Source organism: Lepisosteus oculatus, chromosome 28, assembly GCF_040954835.1.
Source record: "Lepisosteus oculatus isolate fLepOcu1 chromosome 28, fLepOcu1.hap2, whole genome shotgun sequence".
Lineage (NCBI taxonomy): Eukaryota > Metazoa > Chordata > Actinopteri > Semionotiformes > Lepisosteidae > Lepisosteus > Lepisosteus oculatus.
In genome coordinates, this window is record NC_090723.1 from 7,297,009 (window position 1) to 7,322,203 (window position 25,195).

At 46.1% G+C, this 25,195-nt stretch overlaps 3 protein-coding genes across 10 annotated transcripts in view; 1 reads left to right on the plus strand and 2 right to left on the minus strand.

Moving 5' to 3' along the window:
- Positions 1-4,053: 4,053 nt before the first annotated feature.
- lsm12b (LSM12 homolog b) lies at positions 4,054-15,924 on the minus strand. The gene is made up of 5 exons (XM_006638237.3): positions 15,798-15,924; positions 8,153-8,286; positions 7,405-7,514; positions 6,397-6,523; positions 4,054-5,736 (listed from the first exon to the last, which is right to left on the minus strand). The coding sequence occupies exons 1-5, from the start codon at positions 15,922-15,924 to the stop codon at positions 5,644-5,646; spliced, it is 591 nt and encodes a 196-aa protein (XP_006638300.1). The 3' UTR covers positions 4,054-5,643.
- Positions 15,925-16,035: 111 nt separating this feature from the next.
- g6pc3 (glucose-6-phosphatase catalytic subunit 3) lies at positions 16,036-25,195 on the plus strand. 6 transcript variants are annotated; one of them, XM_069185623.1, is made up of 9 exons: positions 16,040-16,126; positions 16,531-16,619; positions 17,150-17,395; positions 17,531-17,790; positions 19,773-19,879; positions 20,590-20,680; positions 21,482-21,600; positions 22,223-22,364; positions 23,050-25,195. In XM_069185623.1, the coding sequence occupies exons 4-9, from the start codon at positions 17,573-17,575 to the stop codon at positions 23,393-23,395; spliced, it is 1,023 nt and encodes a 340-aa protein (XP_069041724.1). In that variant the 5' UTR covers positions 16,040-16,126; positions 16,531-16,619; positions 17,150-17,395; positions 17,531-17,572; the 3' UTR covers positions 23,396-25,195. The 6 variants fall into 6 exon arrangements, with proteins under 6 accessions (XP_015217714.2, XP_069041724.1, XP_069041720.1 ...); XM_069185619.1 differs by having other exon boundaries at positions 17,150-17,790; XM_069185621.1 differs by having other exon boundaries at positions 17,245-17,790.
- Positions 24,663-25,195, minus strand: part of hdac5 (histone deacetylase 5) — a 92,280-nt gene continuing 91,747 nt past the window's right edge. For all 3 annotated transcript variants that reach the window (XR_011183896.1, XR_011183894.1, XR_011183891.1), the window contains exon 28: positions 24,663-25,165. The gene's annotated coding sequence lies outside the window, so the exon portion shown is untranslated. The remainder of the gene's footprint in view (positions 25,166-25,195) is intronic.

A 25,195-nucleotide genomic window follows, 5' to 3' on the forward strand; every position in this document is an offset into this window, starting at 1 on the left:
TGGTAGGAACAAGTAATAGGTGTATTGCAGGCAGACGGAAAACACAACGTTTCGGCCGTGGAGCCTTCTTCGGGTGTGAGGGGAGTGGAGTGACTCACACCCGAAGAGACGGTCTTGATTCTTAGCTGCCCACTAACCCAGTCTTGTTTAAAACTGGTTGAACCCGGCGATCGAGAGATTCGAGTACGACACCACGGGCTTGCAAGAGATCTCCGGCTCTTCCACTAGGTGCGCACTAAATCTGAGGGCTGGTGGGCATTATATAAGATGGCCACGTCAATAATTCCGTTTCTAAATAATCCCCCCCGCTGGCGTGGTAAATACGATGAAATAGTTTCAGGGATTAATGTAGGGACGGCAAATGTACGTGTGCATATCTAGAAAATAGCGGCAGTTCCGAGAAAATCCTACTTTGTGAGAGGTTTTACTCGGGAAAATTATTAGGTACACGGACTTTCTTGACCACCAGGGTAGCGTGGGCGGCTTATCCCTTCTGTACTGATGGCACAGTAAACCATATTCTGATGTAATTTCAAAGCTTTGCTTCTGAACAATTATGACGCAATTACTGAAAGCTATGAAAATAAGTGTTTTTGAAACCTCATAGAAGCATGACGGTTGTTGTTTTGAGGTGGGCTGTTCGCCAAAATTCATTTTGGCTATACTTGCGATATTCCCCCCTGGACGACAATGGATCGTTTATCAGCGTCAAAAATAACTTATTTCATGGAATGAACAATGATTGCAAACACAATCGAGAGCTGTTGTGTGAATCGCCATTTATGAAAAAGACTCGCCACAAATTCGCTCTAGATTTGCTTTGTGTTAATGTATGATACCCCTAATCAAACGTCCCGTTTAAAAACCCACACTGTATTGTAACGTGAATTTCGAGGTGCGTCTGCTGATTTTCACGATGTTCGTGTTTAGAATTGCCCAATTGTCTTGTACAACCTTATGCGTCTTAACAGCCTGTAGCATACAACCGAACACACATTCTGTTGACACTTTTCGCTATTTTGTTCAGTGTAAATAAAAGTTAATTAAACGATATTTCTGCTTCACTGATACCTTTCCAGGTTTTATTGCGCGATAACTCACCTAAACCGTTCCCTGGTAGAGTTGAAGTTCTCGCCAGCGAGGCATCAATCGCGCCATCTGCTGGCGAGGGTAAGAAACGCACCAGCGCCAGAGTTCGCTCAGCACTGGGAGAACCTGCAGGCGGAAGCTCGCGGTGCAACACCGTCGCCATTCAGCTATTTATAATTCAATACCCCTGCGCCGCATGAAGCAAGTTATTAACCGATGCCAAAACGAGACGCACGGGTTTGTGAAGGGCCGTAATTTACACGATCTTCCCCATCTCACGGACGCATGTTCCGGAAATGAAGCAGTGAAGGAGTGGTGAACAGTCATCCTCATCGATTTGATTTAGTGATTTGCCAACAGTAAACCGTGAAGGTGGGGAGGAAACTGTGAACGTAGAAATCCCACAATGGAACGAAGTACAAGTGAGACGTCGAATTAAGCATCTAAAGCAGATTTTTTTTTTATCTTAGGTGCCTTTGGAAATAAACATTCTGAAGTTACTACAGGGTCGATATTTAAGAATCACAGACTACAGGGTAAGCAAAAGATTATGTTCGAGGTTTCTCTTCAGTGACCTATCTCTGGAAATCTACCACACGCCGCCTTAAGACAAAGTACTATATATAGAAATTAATTAAGAAAACCAATACAAAATGAGAAAAAATACCCCCATTTAAAATGTCAAAATGTGAATCCTTGTTCAGTTATGCTCTACATATACTCTATATTGAGTTTTGGCTTTATTGGAGTCGAGCATAAATAAACTACACACCTAGAGCCGGCTTGTTGCTGCAGTCTTGGGCACCTGTTGGTGTGGAGTTTGCATGCTCACCCCACATTTGTATGGCTCTTCCTCCTACTTGTTAAAGACACCCAGTCACTGGTTGGCCTTTATGATTTAACGTTTCCTTCCAGGGTGGGTCAATTTCCTGTGCCCAAGGGGAAGAGGGCTGCCCCCCCCAACACATTGCTCTGCCCTGCTGTCTACCCCATCAGCGGGGGCTGGGCAGATAAGCAAGCTGCCGAGGTACCGTTAAAGAATCTGAGCCCATCATGATGTCACACCTCCTCCTCAGTCCAGCTAGTCTTATATAGGTCACCTGTTTGTCAAGGATGGAAACACCTACAAGTTATCTGTCGATCAGTTAAGCAAGGACTTCAATTAAGACAAGCCCAGTCCTCAGAGGGCTAAAGAATTCGAGGAGTTTTGTTACAAATACCATACCTACAATTAGGTACAGCTAATAATAACAGATAAGCTAATAACCAGCTTGCTTATCGAATTTTAAATCTTAGCAATTTATCAAGAACTACAAAGTGGCTCGGCAAGATTAAGTGAATTCCTTGCTGCAAATTGCTCCTCCCTCACCACAAGTAATACCAGGATAAGTTGTACATTCTTCCAGGGATGAAATTCTCAAATACAGTGCATTCTTCTCAGGCACTTAATTGGATTATTTGTACTCTAGTACCACACGTTTTCAGCTTGATTTCCTTCCCCACAGGGCTCGGTGCCCCCGAGCTCAGAATCACCTGACTCGTGAACAGTGGCGGTGCAGCACGGGGTACTGACTCAGCATTATCAGAGGCGGGTCTCCAGTGGGGAGTGCAGCATATCAGCAAGTCAGGCATGCAGAGCAATGCACCAATGGATGAGTGCACAGGGTTCCCCCCCCCCCCCTTTAAACCGGACTCCCCATTATCTTGTCTACCCCCCAATTTGAAATCGCTCCTGCAGTGCTGCAGCGATGAGGCTGTTTGCTTTCCTCCAGGTGCCCCCATCAGAGCTGACTGCTGCCTTCACTGTCCTTCCCACAATGCCTGCAGCACCTGGGCAGTGATTGGCTCTCAGTGACCAAACTTAGAAGCTCAGGGGGCAACCCCTACACCCGACATCTTAGTCTTCAGTCAGCATTGGAAAGGATCCTGTGGCCAGAGCTACATTAAATGCAAATAAGTAATGAATAGGGATTGTCAACTCCAGTCCCAGAGTCACAGGTTCTCTTTCCATCCTGCATGCGTCTTAGTTGAGCTAAGTTGCAACATCTTCCAAACAAACGTTACCTAAAGAGTGGCAGTACAACCTGCAGGTATCTGGTCTTATGACTGGAGATGCCCATCATCTATATAGAGCAATACCATCCCAATCCTGGATTCTTGTCAGCAGAGTTCCAAACCTTTATTGTTAATCACTGTAAGTGAACCGTTTTCTTGTTCTTACCTTTTAACTTGTCTACACCTGGTTCCAAGTTCAAGAAATGTCAAGATTTATGAGCCTTGTTCTCCACTGGTCAACATGCTTACCTTTATTTCTGACTCAGCAGCTTTTGATGGGTGATCATTATCCAGGTGGGGCTGCACACTGGTGGTGGTGGTGGAGGGGTCCCCATTACCTGTAAAGCGCTCTGAGTGGAGTGTCCAGAAAAGTGCTATGTAAGTGTAAGCAATTATTATATTATAATTTGCTAAAGAACAAGTGGAAATGACGTACTGTCTCAGAGGTCCAATGGGTTATTTTTTCAGGCAGTACCAAATGAGGGCAGCTCTTGACCTTTTTGAGAGATGAATGCAAAATACCATGTCCCAAACAGAAATCAACCTGTGATAACTCAGATGGAGGAAAAAAATACCCAGTGTGGCCCGTTTCCAAACAGTGGTCTTGGGTTGAGATAACTCCAGAACTCAACCTACTCTTCAGAATCTGTTCAGTGGTTAAGCTACATTTTTCCCCTCAATGATATTTAATCTCAATCAATACGAGTTAATGGAAATACAGCGTAACAGGGTAATTTGTTATATGTTAACTATACGGTTTTCTTTTTAAAGAATGGCACTACTTAATATAATAACTGCCTGACAGAGGACCCTCAGTCAACATTAGATGAAACAGTTACTCCCTACTGCAATAGTAAATCGCTTCCCTACAAGACAAGATTGAGAACAAATCTCTAGAGAGAATAAAAGTTTGTTTTTCCTTTTTTTATTTTCATGTTTGCTCTTTAAAAAATAAAATAAAAGACTGGGTAAGAAACCTACAACAGCCTCGCTCACATTGCTCTCAAAAACACTGTGGATGACATGTCACTAAACCCACTGGCCAAGCCTACATTAGGCTACATGGTTAAAACATAAATATCCGTTTGTCATAAATCTCTACATTTCTTTTCCAGGAAGGACATCAGGGCTGCCTGTTTACCGATGGACTCATCAACCGAGATCCTGTTGAGAAAAATCCTGAACAGAGATTCCTAAGTCTAACAAAGTTGGAATGCACAGGGTGAGGGCAATAACTTACTCACCATGATGTAGCAGCGTAGGAAGAATGCATCTGAACAACGCAGGAAAGTCTCAAAACTGCATTTTGATTTATCTTGATGTATTTTTAAATACAATCACATCACACAATGGTCCCAGGCCTTCAGAGGTAATCGCATGGCAAAATTGCAATTGTCATACAACAGTTAAGGGCTCTTTTATTGTTCTTACTGGGAAGTACCACACTAGGAGACCCGGCGTGCCCTCCCAGTTGTGTTCTTCATAGCACTGTCCCCTCCCTCAATGCCACAGAGGCCGTGAGGTTTAGAAGACCAGTCTACAAAGGCCTTGGAGCTCGACCACCAGATACAGAGGAGCGAAAACTGGAAGAGTAAAAAGGAATCGAATGCCCATACCTTCCTGCTACATCACAGACTGAAGCAAATTACTCCCCACACAGCAAATTGGAGTGACGTAGCTACTCAATTTTGGCAAGGGTAAAAAAAAAAAAAAACTAAAAAAAAACAGTTGTAGGACACATACAAATGTCAGCATAGAAAATGACAAACCATAAAAAAATTACACAATTAAAAGAAAACAAAGGTTTGAGAGGTTTAGCAAAAGGACCTTTTCTCAGGAGCAAAAAGTAAAAATCGGAGAGCTCATTACTTTGTAATGTCTATGCTCCCTTCTGTATTTTTTCCTCATGAAAAAAGCCCCCCAAACTTAAATTTCCTTTTAAGGTGCAATTTTAGAACAATCTAATTTTTTTTTCGCCCACTTGTTCTCCACACTGGCAACATCCTTTTCTAGAACGTTTTAAAAAAATAACCTTTCGTTTTCCAAAAAGCTATGAAAATTACAGTATTACAGTCAGACTCTTTTTGTTACTTTTATTTTAGAAAACGTCCTTTTTAAAGTGTGGTAATTCAAGTCACATTTTTTTTTTTAAGATACAGAGAAAAAAAAACTTGGAAACATGAATACAGCAAGGAAATGAAAAAAAAGATAGAAAATAAAGCTAACATTTTCGGACTGCTCTATTTTTCTTGAAAAAAAGGGATTTGAGGAGAGGTGGGCTAGGGAGGACAGATGGAAAGTTAGTTGAGTAAACTTTTACAGTTGGTTCTTTAAATTATGTTTTGAAGTCTAATTTCAGAATTTTTCAGCTTTTAAGTTATTTCGGTCTTCCAGACATTAAATGGATCTTGTCCCCCCCCTGCCTGGCATCAGCAGGGTGGGGAAACAGCGCCTCAGCCTGGCAATGGAAAGGAACAGCCTTCACAGGGAATTGCAGGCTCAAGACGATAAAGTGGTGTCCTTCTGTGTTTGCTGTGCTTGTGAACGCTGCATCAACTTCTGACTTTCCACATCTCTAAAATGTTTCTCAACCTGCAGGCAGGTGGAGTGACAGAGAGAAAGAAAAAAAGTGTCACCACAGGCCCTATCTGCTTCAATCTCCACTGAAGCTCAGGTGTCCCATTGCACTCCAGGATGTGGCAATATTGTCAGCACTACTGGACAACTAATTATGGTGGATCGAGGAACGTGAAGCTGTTAGTGCTCCCTTATGCCATCAAGACAGATTTAAGAGGTTTTCAGTAAGTAAGATCAAGTGATCAAACAAAGACTAAAGTCACGTCTTACTCATCAAATCCAAGATCTTTCCCCAGCATGCAATAAATCCAGCACATTCAAGTGTAAAATAAAGGTTGCAGAAGAGAGAAGGCAGCCAGTGGGGCCACAAACCTCTTGACTACCAATTGTTAACTAGTCCAAGGGCATCACTGAGCCCCAAAGGACTCGGCTTCAACAACACAGTGGCTCAACTTGCACTGTGTCTCCACCGTGAATAGATACACTGAAATCTGCAGAGCGTGATATGAACAGATAACACATTGGAAGAACTCATTTCCCTTACTTGATTGTGCTACAGCTGAGGGTCAGAGTAAATGGGAATTCAGTCCTACAGACAGGCAAGAGTTTCTGGCATCACATCATGGAGATCCTTCCTAAACGAAAGCATGCCGCAGGGGTCTGGGTCATACTTACTATTTTGCGTACGTGACTTAAAGCGCTTCCCTCTTTGCCTTTGCAGTTCTCAACCTGGTAAGGCGGTGCAATTACGACGTCATCCATCACAATTATATTCTTCTCTTGCCATTTACAGTCTTTGATGCTGGAATACAACGGAGGTCAATGAAATCAGATGAAGAAACAAGAGCTTCTATGACACGAGGCAAACTGATTTTTTGGCATTAAATTTCATTGGCTCACCTCAAGAGTAAAGATTAAGATTACAAAAAGATAAGGAAGTTGATACAATTTAAAAACGGCAATGCTCACTTTAAAGTAAACCACATACTGTCCATTTCGAAAGTGAAGCTCAGTGAATGATTTAAACAGAACTATTTCTACTCTTAAGTTTTCCTTTTGAGGAAAATACCGGGTGGTTTATCTTATTTCTCCGTGTGGAGTCGGAGACTACAGGGCAGAGGTGATGCTACAACCTGCCAACAGGTGGTCAGGCTAGGAGACCAGCTCCCTTTTTCAAGTTTGTTAACCTCATTAGTGTGCCTTGGGGATAGGAGAGGGAAATGGAGCAGATATGGGAAAACCGCATAACAACACTGACAAAAACCATAGGAAGAGTCACAGACCCCGTGGTTGGAACAGAACACAGGACCCTGGGGTTAAAAGACGGCCAGCCCTGATCACCATGCTACCCTAGTGGAACTCAGTGCTGCTCTCCAGGGCTGCCTTACTCCCCATTCAACAATGGATGCTCTCTTTTAAAATGTTTCTTTTATTAAAACTTCCAGCTGCCAGGGTCAGCTGACGCCCGATACTGCTCTTGGGACGTAGGAGTAAAACAGATTAAGCTGCATCACTGATGAATCGGAGACAAATGGGTTTCAGTGGAGTCCACTGGGCAGAGGTCTGACTGTGTGTGACAGGGGAGGGATCTTTTCTCCCCTCTTGCTCCGCTGGCATTTGGCAGCTGCATTTCTTGTAAAAGTGACAATTTTATTTGCAAAAACAAAACGGACAGACACTTACGTTTTATGTATAGTCTGAAAAAGTTGCTGGCCTTCCAAAGACACTCCAGCACTAATTGCATATGCTTGGGACAGCTTGTCTTCCTTTTCTGTTCGTGCCCGGTTGGCAAGCTGGAGGAAGAGAATTTCACCATCAAACCTGAACCCGTTTAGATCCCCCTCATTCCCCTACCACGCGCGTTCAGGTCACGACACGGCTCACACCACCCAGTGCTCTCATTTATTTATATAGGCCATCCTAACCAAAGATGACAGGGGAAAAAAAAAGCATCCTAGTTACTACCACACAGTATAAAATGCAGTTAAATGAGAATATAAAAAAGCATCAATGTTGCATTTAGTATGGTTTAGGCATTACTAGGAGAAAATGATCATCTCCTTCTCTTATATACACCAGGGTCGGAATAAAACAACTCACTCACCTTACTACCACACCTGCTGCATCAAAAACTGAGAAGTAAAACCTGTGCACGACTATGTGTCTGAGCCAATCATTTACCATGTACAAGCTTTAAAGTACAGGAGAGTGTGTAGACACGATGCATCTCGGGGACATCAGCATGCATATGCTCAGCCAATACTGTGCCAACACTGGGGGGGGGAGAAAACCTCACTCCCTGGTTGGCTTATAAAACCTGCCAGGGCCCCAGAAGTAGGGTTGGAGACACCCTCAGGAAGCAGCCGAGCGTGAGGCAGGCTGGCCCTCACTGCAGATCTTTAGTTCAGTGTGCCGGGAAGGTGAGCCTTACCTTGTTAACATTCAGCGAGGCTAGCGGAGGAGGAGTTTCAGTGCGGTCATTTAGGATTTCCACATCCGAAACATAGGCTAAATTAACCAGGATGACGTCACTGAGGTTCTGCTTTCCGCTGGAGGCGGCGCATTCTGCGGAGAGGGGGCTGAAGTCAAGGAAAACCATGCCACACATCCCTCCCGCCCAGGGGAAAGAAGAACAGCTGGCACCCTTGGCCATACCTGGGTTACCAGGCTTAAAACAAAAAAGATGCTTCAGCCCAGATTTTAACCCCACTCTCACTTTCTCATGCAAATCAGAAAAAGCAGTGAGGTCGCTCACAGTCTGTCGAATCACATTCGGACAACAAGAAAAAGGCACAATAAACACAACCCACTCTTTTAGGCTTTAGGGCTATCCCAAAAGGCCATAAGGGTGACAGTGAAAAGAGCCTTCCCATATTTTGTAGGCACCTGAAGCTAGAAGCCCAGTCTACCATTCCAAGTGATCAGGCAACAATACATTGTGCAATCAATGACCTATCACAGACCCCCATCCACATGTTGGTTTTATGACGGATTCCTCTCTGGGACAAGTACAAAAAGGCACAGTGGGACCACAGTATAGATACTTATTCCAGTCTTCCCACTTCAGAGACTGCAAACACACCGTCCCTCTATGCTGTAAGCCCTCCTGGGTTTGCCGTGGGCAAAGCAGCTTGATATGAGCTGCGGCGCTACCCCCACTGCGCACCGAAAGCTCCGCTAGCTGTGGACCAGCACTGTTCCTAGAGAAGCAACGCCTGCAGAAAATGCACAAGATTGATTTCAGCCACACCCCACCTCGGCAGATCTTCCATCCAGGAGAAGCACATCTACTGGCCTTAAACATTTTTAAAAGTCGACACAAGCCCTTATTCTGGGGTTGCGGCAGGCAAAGGAATTTTGAACATGTCCCCTCTTACAGACGTTTCAAGCTGAGAGAAGTCACTCAAAATGAGGAACCCGTCACAGATGTGTTAATTAGGACGCGAAGACCCCTGGCTCATCTTCATTCGGCATTTCAGAATTGCTAACACTAAGAACGGAAAAATTAACTTCTGACTATCGTTCCCTCACACAATCACAACAAACGCTGCTAAGTGTATATCTGCTAAAATATACTGGTGACTGTTCAATGGCTTATGACTGCTGGCACGGTATGAACTGAATAATCATCGGCTCAATGTTGTGAACAGTTTACTCCAGGATCACCTTGGTTAGCGGAAGTGTGCAAACACTGAGCACTCAAAAAGGTGTTCAACTTCCGTATAAAGATTGTACTCCCTCATTCATCACAGAGATATTGCAACATGTAAGATGACAAAGGAGGGAATGGAATGTCACTTTGCATTTAACAGGCCTTTTGCCATCATAACGTATAAATGCAACAAAGCGTTTAAAGCATCAAGTCATTGGAAATTCCCTCCTTTTTACATCCTCCTTATTTTAACCTTACAAGCTGCCACTGTCTTGCTGCCAACCGATCTCATTCCCCTGAACTCCTGGCTCCCCAGGGATTAATCCTCTATTCAGGCTGGGGGTGGGGGGTGGGGGTCTTTCTGCTGACACGGGACTTTTAACCAGTTTCACAAAGAATAAATAACCAATTGATTCTTTTTCCCCCCACGTTGCCACCAAAACTGTAACATTCACACAAATTCAGACAAAAGCTAAATCTTTGGGATGTATGCAGACGTCAGTACACATCACAGGCCAGTGGAGTCCCAGGGTTCTTCCCCCAGTAAAAAGGGAAGAGTCACCTCTGCATTCTCACCAGTTTCAGTTCAAGTATTCACTGACCTCTGAGCTGTGGGAATAAACCGATTTGAACCAGGGAAACTATTTACAGTTTAGTTCAGCTGGCTTGGAAATGGTCTCGTCTCACTTGTCCTTGGGACGGTATGTAAAAACTATTAAAGAACCTGTTCTACCAAAACTACTTGGGTTTTAACAGTGCACAGGTTTCTGTGACATCTCCTGAGCTTCTATTTTGTAATTCAGTGGTTTTCAACTTTGTATATTGATCCCTGGTGAGATTTGCAGTGCTCAGTTTCACACAGTGCTGAAACGCACAGCTAGTAATTGATGAAAATATTACAATGGTACTGCCAGACTACAACTTAACACTCACACTGGTATACTGTGGTCATGCACTACACACAGTACATGAGTTAAGAGCACTGGCCTTTTTCTTGCAAATGATTTTTTGAAGAAAAACACCTGTTCAACCCTGCAACATTTATTTTTTAACTTGGGTAGTAACAATATCAAATCAGTCTGGCAAACAAAAATGTAACTCATTATGCTACTGAGATGAACTGACATATTGGATGCTTACTGAAAATAAAATAATTCCTGTGTACCATGTTGCAAACACTATGAAGACAAATCATGATAAACACAGCAATTAGAGAGCAATATAGCTTATGTAGAACAAAACACCTTTTGGTTACTTCTTAAAAATTAATATTAGCTACAGTATTTTGAACCACACTTACCTTCCTAGCAAGTAATGTTAATGGCCTGCTTGTTTTACATCTGTTACAGTGTCCAACCTAGGATTAACACAACAGTGGGAAAGGACTATGTCAAAACGCAACTTGAATCTCAACCCCCGTTTCCTTAAAAAAGCCACACAGGAAAATCAACTGTACTGAATTCTGGGGCTACTGAACTGGGGAATAAGACCTTGAGACCCAACCTGGGACTGGAAAGACAAGTGAAAGACTCAACAAAACAGAAAATCCTGCACTGTTCTATGCAGCAGATTCAACATCAAGGTTATCCGTGAACTGGGACAGCAAAAACAACAACGCCACATTTACTATACTCGAAAACAAACAAGCTAACAGCAGGCAAACAACTTCACATTTCTCTCATTTTGTGTTTGGTTTCAAGACACTCCAGCTGTCCAAAGCTTAAGAGCTGAGACTTGTGAACAATTCAAGGCAAACCTGCATACGAGAACTGTCCCTGCAGGGGAGTGACCTTCAAAACATACAGCAACCTTCAGATATTTACTTTTAACACACTCTACTCCAAGGACAAGCCTTCTCAACTTGCTTTCAGGAAGACATACCTGCATAAAAACTGACCCATAATATCACATAGGCAGCAGTGTGAAGACTTGGTTAGGTTTGACTCATACCTGGAGGGCAGCGAGTCAGAATACTAGGCGAGACACTGCTTTTGTACCCTTGAGCAAAGCATTGCATCTAAATTATTCTTGTAAAATATCCAGCAAATAAGTTATTTGGATACAAGTGTGAGCCAAACTAGTAACTAGCGCATAATTGGATACATAAGCACATCCATAACCTACATATAAAGAATCTGTTTGCTGAAATCTACAGCAGACGTAAACCTGGGACTGCAGTTAATGTAGTCAGATACCTGCCTGGAATTAAAATGGCTAGTCTATATGTTCGAGTGTGGAGCAGCATCAGTCCACAAGCTGCAAACAAGCAGAGATCAATGACATGCTGAAATGTTGAAAGAAACAATTTCAGCTGTAAATAAGGATACACAGCAAAAATGCTTTCCTTATTTTTACTATATGGCATGGAATTAAACTCTTATTCCTATCCTGTATGCAACCTACATTTTTTAGGTAGGTATTGTGTAGATTGTTCACACGCTGAAATAAATATAATTTTTGGCTTTAAATCAACAGGCAAACAATAATTTGGACTATTTAATGAATCCATCTTAATGCTAGCTACTGCTTTATTACAAACCGGGTGATCACTGCAGCCCAGAAAACTCAATGCCCAGTTTCCAATCCCTGACCTAAATATGGAAATAAACCTTATGAATAAGGACTTTGACCACCGAGATTAATTCTCAACTCAAATGTTCATATCTCATGTAAAGGAGACAAGTGCATGTTAAGACCTTAACTAACCAAGCCCATTGTACACCATTGAAATTGACTGTGGGTTAGCCACAGCAAAGGTCTATGCAATTCAGTGATGTTCACATGCTCTACCGCAACACATTTTGTGCCAGAGAAACCCACTTCACAGGTGGCTTAAATAAAAACAATCTCAACCCACAAAACCCACAGCTGAAAGGTAAATTCACCTTCCTACACCTTGTGGCAAAATAAAAACCTGTAGACCTTATTTCAGGGGCTGTTTCACATTTGGAAGGTACACTGTAAACTATCAGACCAGGTACCACTGATGAAGCAAAGCTGACCCATTTGTAATCTTGCACACTACCTGTCCTGGGGGTGAAAAGTGCACCCCCTTTTCTGGGAAGCCCCCTGCCCCCCCCTCCCCAAATTTGAGTAGTCTAATAAACATTCAAAGACCCTGCCATGCGATGTGGCAAATAAAAAAAATTAATTGTTGTGTTCAGTAAGAGTTTATCATGTCACTTCGCACCAGCCTCCAGTGCTGTGCAATTAAAAAAAAAAGTAAAACTATTACACATTAGCGTCTCAGGAAGAATACCCAACCTGCTGTCCTTGAAAAGTCTTGGCTCTACTGTATTCTGAAATGGGTTTGTAAGGTCTAGATATACTGGCATCCACAGCATGACTATTACTGAAGCACCAGTCGTAAGACAAGTCAGACTGAACACTTTCTGTTCTCCTGCCAATAGGCCCAAGCTTCTAGGAGGTGCTGCCAATACAAACCTTGGTTCATTAAAGTTTGGGTGAATTCTGTTTTTTCAACTTATTTTCCCACTCCTTTACAGTAAGTTAGTATCATTCCAAGGTCGAAACTAAATGCATTACTGGTAACAGGTTTGCGATGTCATCATAAAAGGCTAAGTAATGAAAAAGAGAAATGGAAAATTCACAACTACACTTGAACAATTTTAATGCGCCCCTCTGACTATCAGTATGTCAAACGACGCATGTACAAGGGCAGCTCAATATCTCAACCCAGCATAAAAGTTTATAGCCTGATAAAACAATGGCAAAGTTTGTAACCGAGTAACAAAGTAATCAAGTCCACCTCAGAACACGTGCTAATTCAGATCTTTAACTATGATCAGTTACGCAAATCTATGACTATGCTGTACAGGACTAGCTTGCTTAAAACATTAACAGTAAAAACAGAAACAAGGTTTCAATTCCTCACTAAACCTGATTTCCTATAATTCACACTAGACTTTAACCAAGTCGCACTAATACAACAGAATTATAGCAGTTTCCTCATGTCCTGCTAAATAGTTTGTGCAACTTTCATGTAACTGCCTGCTACCTAATATGGCCAGCTGCTCTATCACCCTGCAACTCACAACTGACAATCCAGCAAAGCTCAGCAGGTGTGAGCCTGGCCAGTAACTGGATGGGAGACTCCTGGGAAAAACTAAGGCTGCTGCCGGAAGAGCTGTTAGTGGGACCATTAGGGAGCGCTCACTCTGCGGTCTGTGTGGTTCCTAATGCCCCAGTATAGTGAGGGGGACACTATACTGTAAAAAGGCACAGTAGCTGTGTTACTCCTGGCCAAATTTCCCATTAACCCTTACCAATCATGGCCTCCTAATCTCTGATTTGGCTTCACCAGTGTTCTCCCCACTGTGGTGAGTGGACTGGCGCATCATCCAGGTGGGGCTGCACACTGGTGGTGGAGGGGAGTTACCATTACCTGTAAAGTGCAGTGTCCAGAGAAGTACTAAGCAAGGGTAAGGAACTATTATTAAAAATAAAATTCCCTTGAATTTACAATTTGTCCAGCAGTCTGCAAACCTGCTGAAGTCTGAACTCATTAATTTGAATGGTCCTGTCTTAATGTGAAAGATCAAGTAGTGCTGGTGAAATTACTAGCATTGTTTTTTTTCCCCAAAGCAGATATAAAAAACAAACAAGAGCTCCAGGCTAACTAAGTAATGGTTTCACTTTCTGTAGAAAATGAAACGATTTAACAGATTTTAAATTGCTTTCTAAATGCCTGATTTGATTGTATTCCAGCACATTCTGCAGGTCTCACAATGATCGGGCCTGCTGGAAACCTACAAGGACAACAAGAATGACATTACGACAAGGTTGAAAAATACAGACTTCCAGGCAAGAGGAACCGCAGGTGACGAGGGTCAACATCGGCCAACACCATCAGCTCCGCCCAGCCTCAATCATACCTGGGTGGCCTCTCTGTGTTCTTGCCAGAGCACAACTACCTACTGCCCAGACACTGTCAGACATCCTCAGGAAAATCTTCATTCAGATATCCCTGCAGTCCACAGAGACAGAACACAGACCAGTGTCAGTCCCTGCCCTGAGGGATATATAATGCGCACAGGAAAGATCTACCTCTGCCTGCATGTATACTGCCAGCTGATTCTCAACATAAAGCAATCACTATCACTGAAACCAACAGCTATGTACCCACCTGGGAATATGTTTTGTAATAAACTAAAAAAAAAAGCATCTCATTAAAAGAGGCACAGAAAAATGTAATAGACCAGGATCTACAATGTAGGTAAAAAATGAAATGTAGAACTCGTACATACTATTGTGCATTTTCTAGATATCCAGTCGAGTAGTAACGCCTGCTGTTAACAACAGCTTGCCGACCGGGTTGCAATAGGCTGGGCTACAGCATTTTCATAAACCAGCGAATTAACAAGACGTGCCATCGACACACCGCAAAAATAACTGCCCGGCATTTGCACCGGGTAGCGGACATGGCTACCGCTCGCTATCATCCGCTTGTGATCAACGAACCGGCCATAGTCAATTTCAAGGAGGGATTTCAATTACACACTGAACAACATAGCACCCAGCACGCCTGGCTGTGGCTGAGATTTTTTTTTTCTCCCCCGGTTAAACCCACGGGTCGCGGCGCTAACGCCAACCACCACGCTGGGATATCGCGTCTGAGGCGCGACGAGAGGAGTAAACCGCGGAATCGTGGCCGGAGACGATCGGGGCTCGGAGGTGTAACTCGCCATGAGCCGACGTGCAGGCCCGGGAGGGGGAACCACAACACAGGCACCCCCTCTCCAGAGCCGGCCTGTCTCCGCGCCCCCCCACTCCACCACGAACGGATCGAGGCGCCGTCGGAAAGAGCACCCGAGACGGCCGGCGAGCGATCGCGCTGCGCTCACGTCTCGCCCCGTGGTAGGTGCACAGGCGGCGAGAGGCACACAGATCGCAGAGGAGAAAAACGTGGACAAACTCACCCTCCCCCCCCCGCCACCGCCGCCGCCTCACACAACACCCCGCTGGCAGAAATGGCCACTAAGCCTTAGTGCTACCGACCACGTTTCCGCGCCCCTAGCCGTTTTTTTGGTCAATTGATTCGTATTATTTCAAAGAATGATATAAAGAAGGAAAAAAAAAACAGCCATGATGCCCCTTCTGGAGCTGCCAAATAGTGCTCCCTACCAAGGACTGGGTTCCTGGCTACAACGCTCGGACCCGGAGCCCAGCCGCGCTCCGCTGGCTTTACCGGGGGCAGCTGGGGCCGGGTGCGGGCCCACTCTAAGCAGGTGAACCCCGATCTAGTTTGGGGACACGGTCGGGCCCCCACGGTGGCTGCCTTCGTTACTACGCCTGCGCGGAGCACTATCTGGCAAGAGCGGCCGGTTACCCCTCAGGCCCCTCCGCCAGCAGGAGAGACCAGCGAGCGGCCGCCGCCGCCGCCCCAAACACCGCAAAAGGATACTCAAAGTCAGCATCTTGGACTGGTAGTCGAAAGCCAAGACCTCTCCTTGCAGGCGCTGTCCCAAGCAGGTGAGGCAAGCGACCTGACTGCCGACGCTGAAGTACTCCCCCGGTCCTGGAGCCGCCATCTTCTCCGCCAGGAAACCGGAGCGCCAGCCTTACGTAAGCCTACGTAATGGCGTCACCGTATTCGACTGGGACGTGAGAGGCGCGTTCTGACGTAATCGTGTGTTCTTTTTCAAATTCTGGCAGAGACTTCTGAAAATAACCGCTTAATTCTCATATTATTCACGTCTTGTTTTTGTGATTCTGAAAGAACATTTCTGTACTGTGAGTATGTTTATATTGAGCCCCATTGTTTCAAACGAATCTTTAATAAAGGAATAGAAACCTCCTTGGACTAATACTAATACTAGCTTGATAAAGTACATAATCGTATATATAGTATACATTACATTCATTTTTATTCTGTATTAGGCGGATAATACTTGGTAAACGTGATAGTAAAAGCATGAAGTTTCGTCACCTTATCGGGACGCGGGAGTTCATAAATTGATTTCTGAAACTCGTTTATATAATATCTAAGCAATCTCAAGACGTCGTTTGGGAGAACATTCTACGTTAAGAGCCCTATATGTGTTCACAGCTTGTAGGTATAGTGTTATGCGTAGAAATGATCATCCGGAGGCGTATAGACGTTTAACTGGCTTTAATAAAGTTAATGCATCATCTAGGTGGATGCTGTACATTGGTGGTGGTGGAGGGGATCCCCATTGCCTGTAAAGCGCTTTGAGTGGAGTGTCCAGAAAAGCGCTATATAAGTGTAAGCAATTATTAATTATCATTATTATTAATGTATGACACACTCTCCAACTTTCTCTCCTGACCTCCGACCCCAGAAACTCTCTCCTGACCTCTGACCCCAGAACCCAGTCGTATATAGCATCCCTGCGCACTGTGTTCTAGTAGTGCCATCACAACACAGTAGGCATTCAAATCCGCTTTGCATCCCATGAGAATATAACCGCCGTTGTATAGGACCCCCAAAACATAAGGGGTTGTAGCAGACAGTTCGATAAAGTTCCTAGTTTAAAAAAAAAAACTGGGGCAAACTAATTTTAAAAGTCATCTGTATAGGGTCACTGCATAACTAGTTACGAGATAATAGCCAAAGTATTAACATATACAATGTTATACTTGGTATGAAGTAATACTTTACCTCTTCAACGTTTGCCGACTTCTTTTCGATTTACAAAAGCAGTCCCTTACACATGTAACCTGTTACTGTAATGGGCTACGTTGTTGTTGTTGTTGTTTTGTTTTTTTTTTAAGTTACTTTCTCCCCCAACAAAGGCAGTGCGTGCCAGACCATCTCTCTGAAGAGGTCACCAAATAACAAACGAGTCCGGGACTGAAGTTTGTCCCTTTCCTCTCCCGGTTGTCGGCAGTCAGGAAATGATCGAGCCCGATGATGCTGTCAAAAAAAATTAAGCACCAGGAGCCAGCCCAGAGCTAATGACCGCGCCAAGTTTTCCGCCTGTAGCAGCATCTCTCGGATACCTGCGTCTGCGCTTCATCCCGGCATCACTGGCCCATTAAGTATTTAAAATTAAAGAATATCCAGTGCAGCGGTCCTCCTAGTTGTTGCAATTAAGGTCACTACAGTCAGTGCATATAGCCCGTAGTCATTATCTGCCGTTCTTTTAACTTTGAAACGTTTGTAACTCCTATAAGTTGTGGCGACGGTCCGTCCTCGTCGAACCAGCTCGTCTGAAGATGGATGCGATTCACGCCCAGGGCGTCCGGATCGCCGAGGCGCTTCAGAACCGGCTGATGGACCATGAGAAACTCTGGCTGTCCATCACTCACCTGGGCAGCCCCAAAGCCGCCTTCCTGCTCTGTTTCCCCGCCACCGTCTACCTCAGCCGGAGGACCGGAGTGGCCGTCATCTGGGCCGCTATCATTTCGGAGTGGCTGAATCTCATTTTCAAGTGGTAAGCGAGAAACTGGTTACATGAACAGTCCGGGTTTTGGGGACAGACCTTAGGAGCTTCCCGCATGCGTTTACCGCAGGACATCTGTAAATAAGCTGCTAATGTATAGGAAAAGCGTCAGTAACTGGTATTATTGTGCACGACATTCTCCGCTTTGTGTCTGTCACGGGTTTTGGACGATGACGCCAAACTACCTTTGCTGTTGCTGCGAAAGGGAAGTTTGTTGCGGACTCTGGGACCTCAGACCAGCTCAGCGTGTTGCTGCTACTAGCTGACGTCCGTCCCCTCAGTGGCAAGAGATAGTGTTGCAACTCTGGTGGCGCTCAGGTGGTGCAATCGCTACTGTACCTCTCAGCCAGTTTCCGTACGCCACAAGCGCCTCAGCTAAAAACTATTTTGTGTGCTGTCCAGTTTCGTGCACTGGCCTCTGCTTTAAATGACCGCATTTTGCAGAAGTGTTTCTATAAACCCTAGATTCCAAGGCATCTGAAAATCCCAGTTTTTTCCTTGCTTCTTATATACCCCTTTCGCATGCTTCCGAGTGCTACCCTGCATTTGGTGCTTAAATTAACCCTGTAATTGCTCCAGCAGATTGGTGGAATGCGTATGATCCCTGCGCGCCAGTACTTAAAACAGCGGTCAACATGCCTGTTCTGAAGACGGCAGAGCGGGCTGACGTCACTTCTGCAGCTGGGGAGCCCCGCGCTGAACCCCGTTAAACATGCAGTTTTCTATGTACTCGCTGGCCAAGATGTTAGTGCTGCCCCCCCCAAGTCAAAATAAATAGAATCTGAGGTCAAAGACATCATGGCTTTCCTTGGCCAGAACAAACCCCAGCTCGGACCTCAATCCTGTTGAAACCCAGAGGGCCACACGGTTTAGTCCCACACACTGTTACCACAACTTCAATTGCAGGCTATCCTTTCTAAAGGTATGGGTTGGGACTGGGCAGCAGATATTACAAACAGTATTTATACAGGCCATCTGCTGTTCAAGCTGTTCCTGTGCTCGCTGAGGCCTTAACATAATATTTAATGGAGTTTCTTAATATTTAGGCCGATATGCATACATCATACACAGTAGCAGGCATGTGCATCGTAAATGAGTGCAATTAAGGGATTACTGTGTAGAAACAGGAGAGGCATCATTGATTAGGACAGAGAGTTGACCACACAGCAAGGAAGGGTTGAACAGCACTGTGCATCTGATGTGCTACTGCTTTTCTGGAAGACATGCACTCACATTTTTATTTCTATTTAGCTGTCCCAGCTGGGACAAGCATGGGAAAAAAACACATGGGAAAAAAAGATTCAGATCTAAACCTTTGCCCATCTTCTGTATAAATCTACATGTTAAGAAATGCTGATTCGCCAGTCCCCATGAATCCTTCTGGCTCTACTTATTTATTATACCCAATACTACCCACTGGAGCTCAGCAGGGTTGAGCCTGGTCAGCACCTGGATGGGAGACTCCTGGGAAGCTATGGTTTCTGCTGGAAGAGGTTAGTGGGACCAGCAGGAGGTGCCCACCCTGCGGTCTGTGTGGGTCCTAATGCCCCAGTATAGTGGTGGGGACACTATACTGTAGTGGGTGCCGTCTTTCGGATGAGATGTTAAACCGAGGTCCTGACTCTCAGTGGTCATTAAAGATCCCCGGACATTTCTCGAGAAGAGTAGGGAGTTATCCCGGTGTCCGGGCTGAATTTCCCCCCTCAGCCTTTACCATGGCCTCCAAATTGTCCCCCTGTATGATGGGCTTGCACTGGCCCTGCGATGGACTGGCGTCCTGTCCAGGGTGTACCCTGCCTTGCTCTCGAGGCTCCGGCTTCCCGCAACACCGTAGGGTAAAAAGCAGTTTGGCAAATGACATGACGTGACAATGGGGCATGACCTTGTTTCAGAAGCGAGGTCAGGGTGCAGGTGAGTGCTGTACTGGGTGGTACGGAATTGATGGACTGGGATGCACTGTTCTCTGTCCCCAGGGTGCTGTTCGGCGAGAGGCCCTTCTGGTGGATAGGAGAATCCCAGCTGTTTCGCACAAACCAGCCGCAGGTCAGGCAGTTCCCCTCCACGTGCGAGACAGGACCAGGTGAGTGGAGGGCAGTTCGCTGCCTCCTTTTTCAATGAAAACGCGAGTACGTCAGGAATCCTAACTCAGGACTGACGGCTGACAGCTGCTGTTCACCTAGACCCAGTGCATCCACATAGCTCAGGAAGAAGAAGACTGCCCAAAAACAACCATTACAGCTACTGATGAAGGCAAATATCCAGATAATCAAGGTATAATACTTCACTACAGTTACTACTTCAAGATCACAACAACTCCCAGTCCTACTGGGAGAGGGAGGAGGGAACTAGCCGGCCAGTATGTGACCTCCAGTAACAGCATGTGGAACAGTGAGCTTGTCTCTCAATAATGTTCATATATTTATACGTCAATACCTTATGATGTGTCTCTACTGTAAACGTCTGTAGGTTTTGTATGTTAATTGTATTTGTTTAACTTTGGCAACACTGATTTACTAATTGGTCATACCAATAAAGCATCGTGAATTGACAGAAAAAAGTGTTTGGTGCACCTATAGCTGCATTCATTATTCACACATGGATGCTCTGGCTGATCAGGGGGAGTTGGGGCCGTGTGGTTGCTGTTGTAATCGATACCACAGTGGGCAGGGGTATAGAACAGGCCGTACGGGGGCCCAGTCAGAGTCTAGTAGGTTTTATGTGGGCTCTGTGGGTACCGGGATGCCCCTCAGGGCTGACTCGTCAGGACTCTCTCTCCCCCCCCATCTCCAGGCAGCCCCTCCGGCCACGCCATGGTGACGGCGGCCGTGTGGTGGGTGATGGCGTCCGACCTGTCCGCCTTCCTCTACGCCCGCACCCGCAGGTCAGTCAGAGGTCAGGCCCGGGGAGGGGAGGGGAGCTGATCGCTGTGGGCTCTGTGGAGAAAAGCTCACACTTTTCCTCCTCCTTGCTCTTCACTGCTCTGGCCCGTCTTTGGAATGGCAGAGACTGCTTCATGCCTCCCTTTTGAGCACGTTTTTCTCTTTATCGTTGTGTCGCAAAGTAAGAAAATCGCGGCAGGGAGGGGCAGTGGTTAGCATCCTGCCTCGCAGCTCTGGAGCCCTGGGTTTGACTCCTGGGGTGCCATCTCTGTGGAGTTTGCATGGGTTTCCTCCCACAGTCCATTGACATACTGGTAGGTTAATTGGCTTCTGGGAAGATTTCCCTGGTGGGGCTGCATGTTTGCGTCTGTGCATGTGCCCTGTGATGCAGTGGAGTCCTGTGCAGGGTGTCCGCCTTGCACATATTGCTTGCTGGGAAAGGATCCGGCACCCCTGGGACCCTGTGTTGGGGTTAGAAAATGGACGGATGGATTTTACATTTTCAAATGTAATACCCGTCAAACATGTGGCGTGCATCTCCCATGTGTGTCTGTGAGCAAGGACACGTGTCTTTTTCCTCCCCGTCCAACTCCCTGCAAATGTGCAGAAGGTTCTGACAGCCAGGCATTGATCCTGCCCTTTCCTTCTAGCCTGGGTGACAGTGAGAAGAAGAATAACTCTTCAGGAGTCCTATACTATAAAAAACAGGGTAACATTGTTTTAACTGAGCATTTGGAAGCAGCGTGCACGCTGATGTTGGTGAAGGGTGGGCTGATGTCGTTTCTCCTCACTGTCTCGTGCAGCGTAGTGCTGATGGCTGTGCCGTTTCTCCTCTACCTGGGCTTCCTGCTGGCAGTGGGCATCTCCAGGATCTTCATCCTGGCACACTTCCCTCACCAAGTAGTTGCGGGATCTGTCACAGGTCAGTGTGCACTGAAGCTGCAGACGACCACAGGCATAGCTCTGCAAGACTGCGATCACACCAGCAGTGTGTGGATTTGCCTCCAGTCCACTCTTCTGCCCCTCCTTTCCAGAATTCGCCTACATATAAACCCGACTGTGCAAGAGAATAAGACATCTTCAACCCATGCAGGAGTTACTGTATACGTGTGTTACGAGCATCAAAAACTTTACTCAAGCCCTCCACATTTTCTCCTGTCATAACAACTGTGATTAATGCATCTGAGTTTGGTAAGAAGAAACGACAAATTGCAGATCTGTCAGCATCAGCTGCCAGTTTAAAACAATGGAGAGAATTGCAGTAGAAGGTCATCAGAGATTTGTTTGTAAAAAATTAAACAGATTGTTCAAGTTAGAACAGGGCAAAATGCTTTAAGAGGTCTGCATAGCAGTCAAAGCTATTCAATTGAAAATCGGTGTTTTTCCGTAATGAATTCTCTGTATGATCGAGGAGCAGCTACAAGCTTTGAGTTGAGGCAGTCACTGGGGGGCTGTCAGGGAGTGGAGAACAGCATGGGCGGGATGAGTCTGAGGCCAAGGTGGTCTGTATACAGGCGGAGAAACCCCTCTTCCCTGTGTTCCAGGATTCGTGCTGGGGTACGCCCTGAGCCGGGTGGTCCCTGACCCGCGACCGCTCAGATTCTTCGTGTTCCTCTCCGGGGGGCTGCTGCTGGGCACCCTGCTGATGCACTGGGGTCTCGAGCGCTGGGGGGTGGACCTGTCCTGGTGAGTCTCTTCATGCACACTTGAGCACCCCCAAAACACTGGAGCTCCCCTCACATCCCACAGCACTCTAGTCCCAGTGGATTGATATTCACGTCTTCTGCTTAACTCTGTGCATTAGGCTGTGCTGGGCCATGGTTTTCTTGCTTGTCTTGTAGCAGTTGTATTACCAAAAGTTGGATCATGAAAGTAGTCAGCCTAGGGAGTAACTTCCAAGGGAAGGCCTTATTGCAAACTGGATTCCAGCATCTTGAAGTCAAGGCCTGTTCTGTTTTTAATGGCAGGGTTTTGTCGGGCGCCACAGTGGCCCAGTGGTTGGCGTTGCTGCCTCACAGCTCCGGGGGCTATCTGTGGGGAGTTTGCATGTTCTCCCTGATTCCGTGCGGTTTCCTCTCACAGTCCGAAGACATACTGGCAGCTGAATGGGCTGAGAAAACCGACCCCAGTGAGAGTGTGTGTAGGTCTGTGTGTCTTCCCCGTGATGGACTGGCATCCCCTCTCGGGCGTATCCTGCTTTGCGCCCATTGCCTGCTGGGATAGGCTCCGGCGACCCTGAATTGGATGAAGTCGTGAGAGGATGGAGGGATGGAAGGCAGCGCTGTGTGTTTGGAGAGGAGGTGGTCTTGGCCTGTGGGTTTCTGGGTCTGGGTGTCACACGCGGTCTGTTCTGTCTGTCTGCTGTGTGCAGGTCCATTGCGTTGGCAGAGAGGTGGTGCGCGCGGGCAGACTGGATTCACCTGGACACGGCGCCCTTCTCCTCCCTGATGCGGGACAGCGGGGCGGCCCTGGGGCTGGGGCTGGCGCAGCACTGGAGGCCCCAGGGCTGGAGTTTGCCCAGGGCCCCGCGGGCTCTGTGCATGGCCCTGACCTCCCTTGCCCTGTACCACCTCAACCGGCTTCCCCTGCCCCCTGCCCCGCCGGTGCTCTTCTACGGCCTCTTCTTCGCCAAGCACGCCGCGGTGCCGCCCGTCGTCATGGTCCTCGTGCCCGGCCTGGTGCACTGTCTCACCAGGAAGGGGGACAAAGACAAGTGAGAGACCGGCGGCAGCAGCGTGGAGAAGGCCATCCTCCAGGCCCCACCCATTTCGCCAGTCTTCGCCCCCCCCCCCCTCCCAAGCCTGGCTCTACCCGCTCTCCCAAATCGTGCAGCTCAGATGCCCCGTCGCCATGCAGTCCGCCCCTGGGGTCCAAGGAGACCCTGATCCATAGTGCTCTGCGTTGCAATGTGCCTGTAGCAGTTTGGTCTCCTGTGTGCAATAGCATTTCTGTCCTGCAGGGTAACCTCTGCACTTCAGGCTGGGATAGATGTCTTAATAGCTGTTGTGGTAACTTTCAATCAGCACACATCAATGACGTTCAGCACTCTTTACTGTAATTTAACAAATAGTTAAGACTTCTCAGACGGCAGCGCAGTCTCCTTGCTTGCACTCCAGTAGCAAGAAAGGAGGACAACCAGTGGATCCAGTTGTTTGGTCAAACAACCTTTGACCTTTAGGTTACGATAACTTACGACTATAACAGCTGTTGCTATTAGAAGTGTAGTGTTTGATCACATTGAGAAACATTCTTCAGTTCGCTTTCCCGTGCTGATCGGCTTATAACAAGCTGAGAAGCAGAAGGGAGAAAGCAGCGTGTGTTGGCACGTCTCCCCTGAAGTGGGCTCTACAGCCGAAACTGAGTGTTCCTCCTTTTCTGTTTTTCAGTGCAGCGTTAACGTTTATTGACAACACGCCCATTTGAACAAGTCACGTCCACAGCGATTCAATGTTGATGACTGGTCCCGGAGTGCTCAGCATCTTCTAGATTCCATCCCAAACGAGCTCTCCATTACTTAACTGGGCCAGCTATTGGTTTAATGAGTGTTTTATAAGAGGATGGTTAGTCACTGCTAGAAAAGACCCATAAGTCCTGCTGGACCAACAGATGCCCAGGAAACACAAATCCAACAGCTCCGCAAGTGCAGGGCTGGGGGCAGATGCTGTTAAGTGTGTGTGCAGTGTCTTCAAAAATCCTGATGTTTCTCTTTACCTGTATACCAGAGAGAGGATTGACTTTGACAAACCGAACGTAAGTGACTGTGAGCCCCGGGGCTGTGGGTCTCTGGGTGGCGCACGCGGTCAGTTCTGTCTTGCTGCTGTGTGCAGGTCCATTGCCTATGATGACAGACCAGATGGCTCCCTGAACTTCACAGGAAGCCGTATTTAGCAGGCCTGGAAGTGGGGATTCATTGCAGCCAGGGAATCACATAGTCACCACTGCAAAACTATTATATTGGTCATAGAACACAAAAGAAACCAGCACTGTTGTACCAAAGTCACTTTAGAGAGCCATTAAACCCCAATAGTGTTGCCTTGTAATATAAACAACTCTTTGTCTTTAAAAAAGGGAATTAAGTTGGCAGGTGTCATGTCCATCCTTTTGGGAAACTGCACAGTAGTTACCTGGCCATGAGGACAAGCATGACATCCATTTGTGGATCTGCATCTCAAAGACATTTTACGGAACAATCCCCAACACCCATGTGGTAGAATAGCTTGTATTAATAGTGTTTACCTGGAGAAATTATTTCTTCTTGTCAATAGTTTTACCTTCTGGAAACCCAAACAGCAGAACACTTACTAGAGCAATCAAGAGTGAAGTATAGCAGCCTCTTACCTGGGATTTGAACCCACAGCCCCTGGGTTAGAGTACAGGACTTTACATAAAGTACTGTAGAGGTATGCAAATTTCATTCCCATTTTCTTTAATTGTCTCTAGTGCATATTCCTTCATTTCTTGTTATGTTGGGGCACGTTTCTTGATATCTGCAGTAAATAAACATAGATCAACCAAGA

Coding starts and splice junctions, on each gene's coding strand:
- lsm12b (XM_006638237.3), bottom strand. CDS start 15,924: ATGGCGGCTCCAGGACCGGGGGAGTACTTCAGCGTCGGCAGTCAGGTC. Junction 8,287..15,797: donor GTCCAAGATGCTGACTTTGA/GTATCCTTTTGC, acceptor CCCTCTCCGCAG/AATGCGCCGCCTCCAGCGGA. Junction 6,524..7,404: donor TTTCAGACTATACATAAAAC/GTAAGTGTCTGT, acceptor GTTGTATTCCAG/CATCAAAGACTGTAAATGGC.
- g6pc3 (XM_015362228.2), top strand. CDS start 17,573: ATGGATGCGATTCACGCCCAGGGCGTCCGGATCGCCGAGGCGCTTCAG. Junction 19,880..20,589: donor CACGTGCGAGACAGGACCAG/GTGAGTGGAGGG, acceptor CCCCATCTCCAG/GCAGCCCCTCCGGCCACGCC. Junction 22,365..23,049: donor TGGGGGGTGGACCTGTCCTG/GTGAGTCTCTTC, acceptor TGCTGTGTGCAG/GTCCATTGCGTTGGCAGAGA.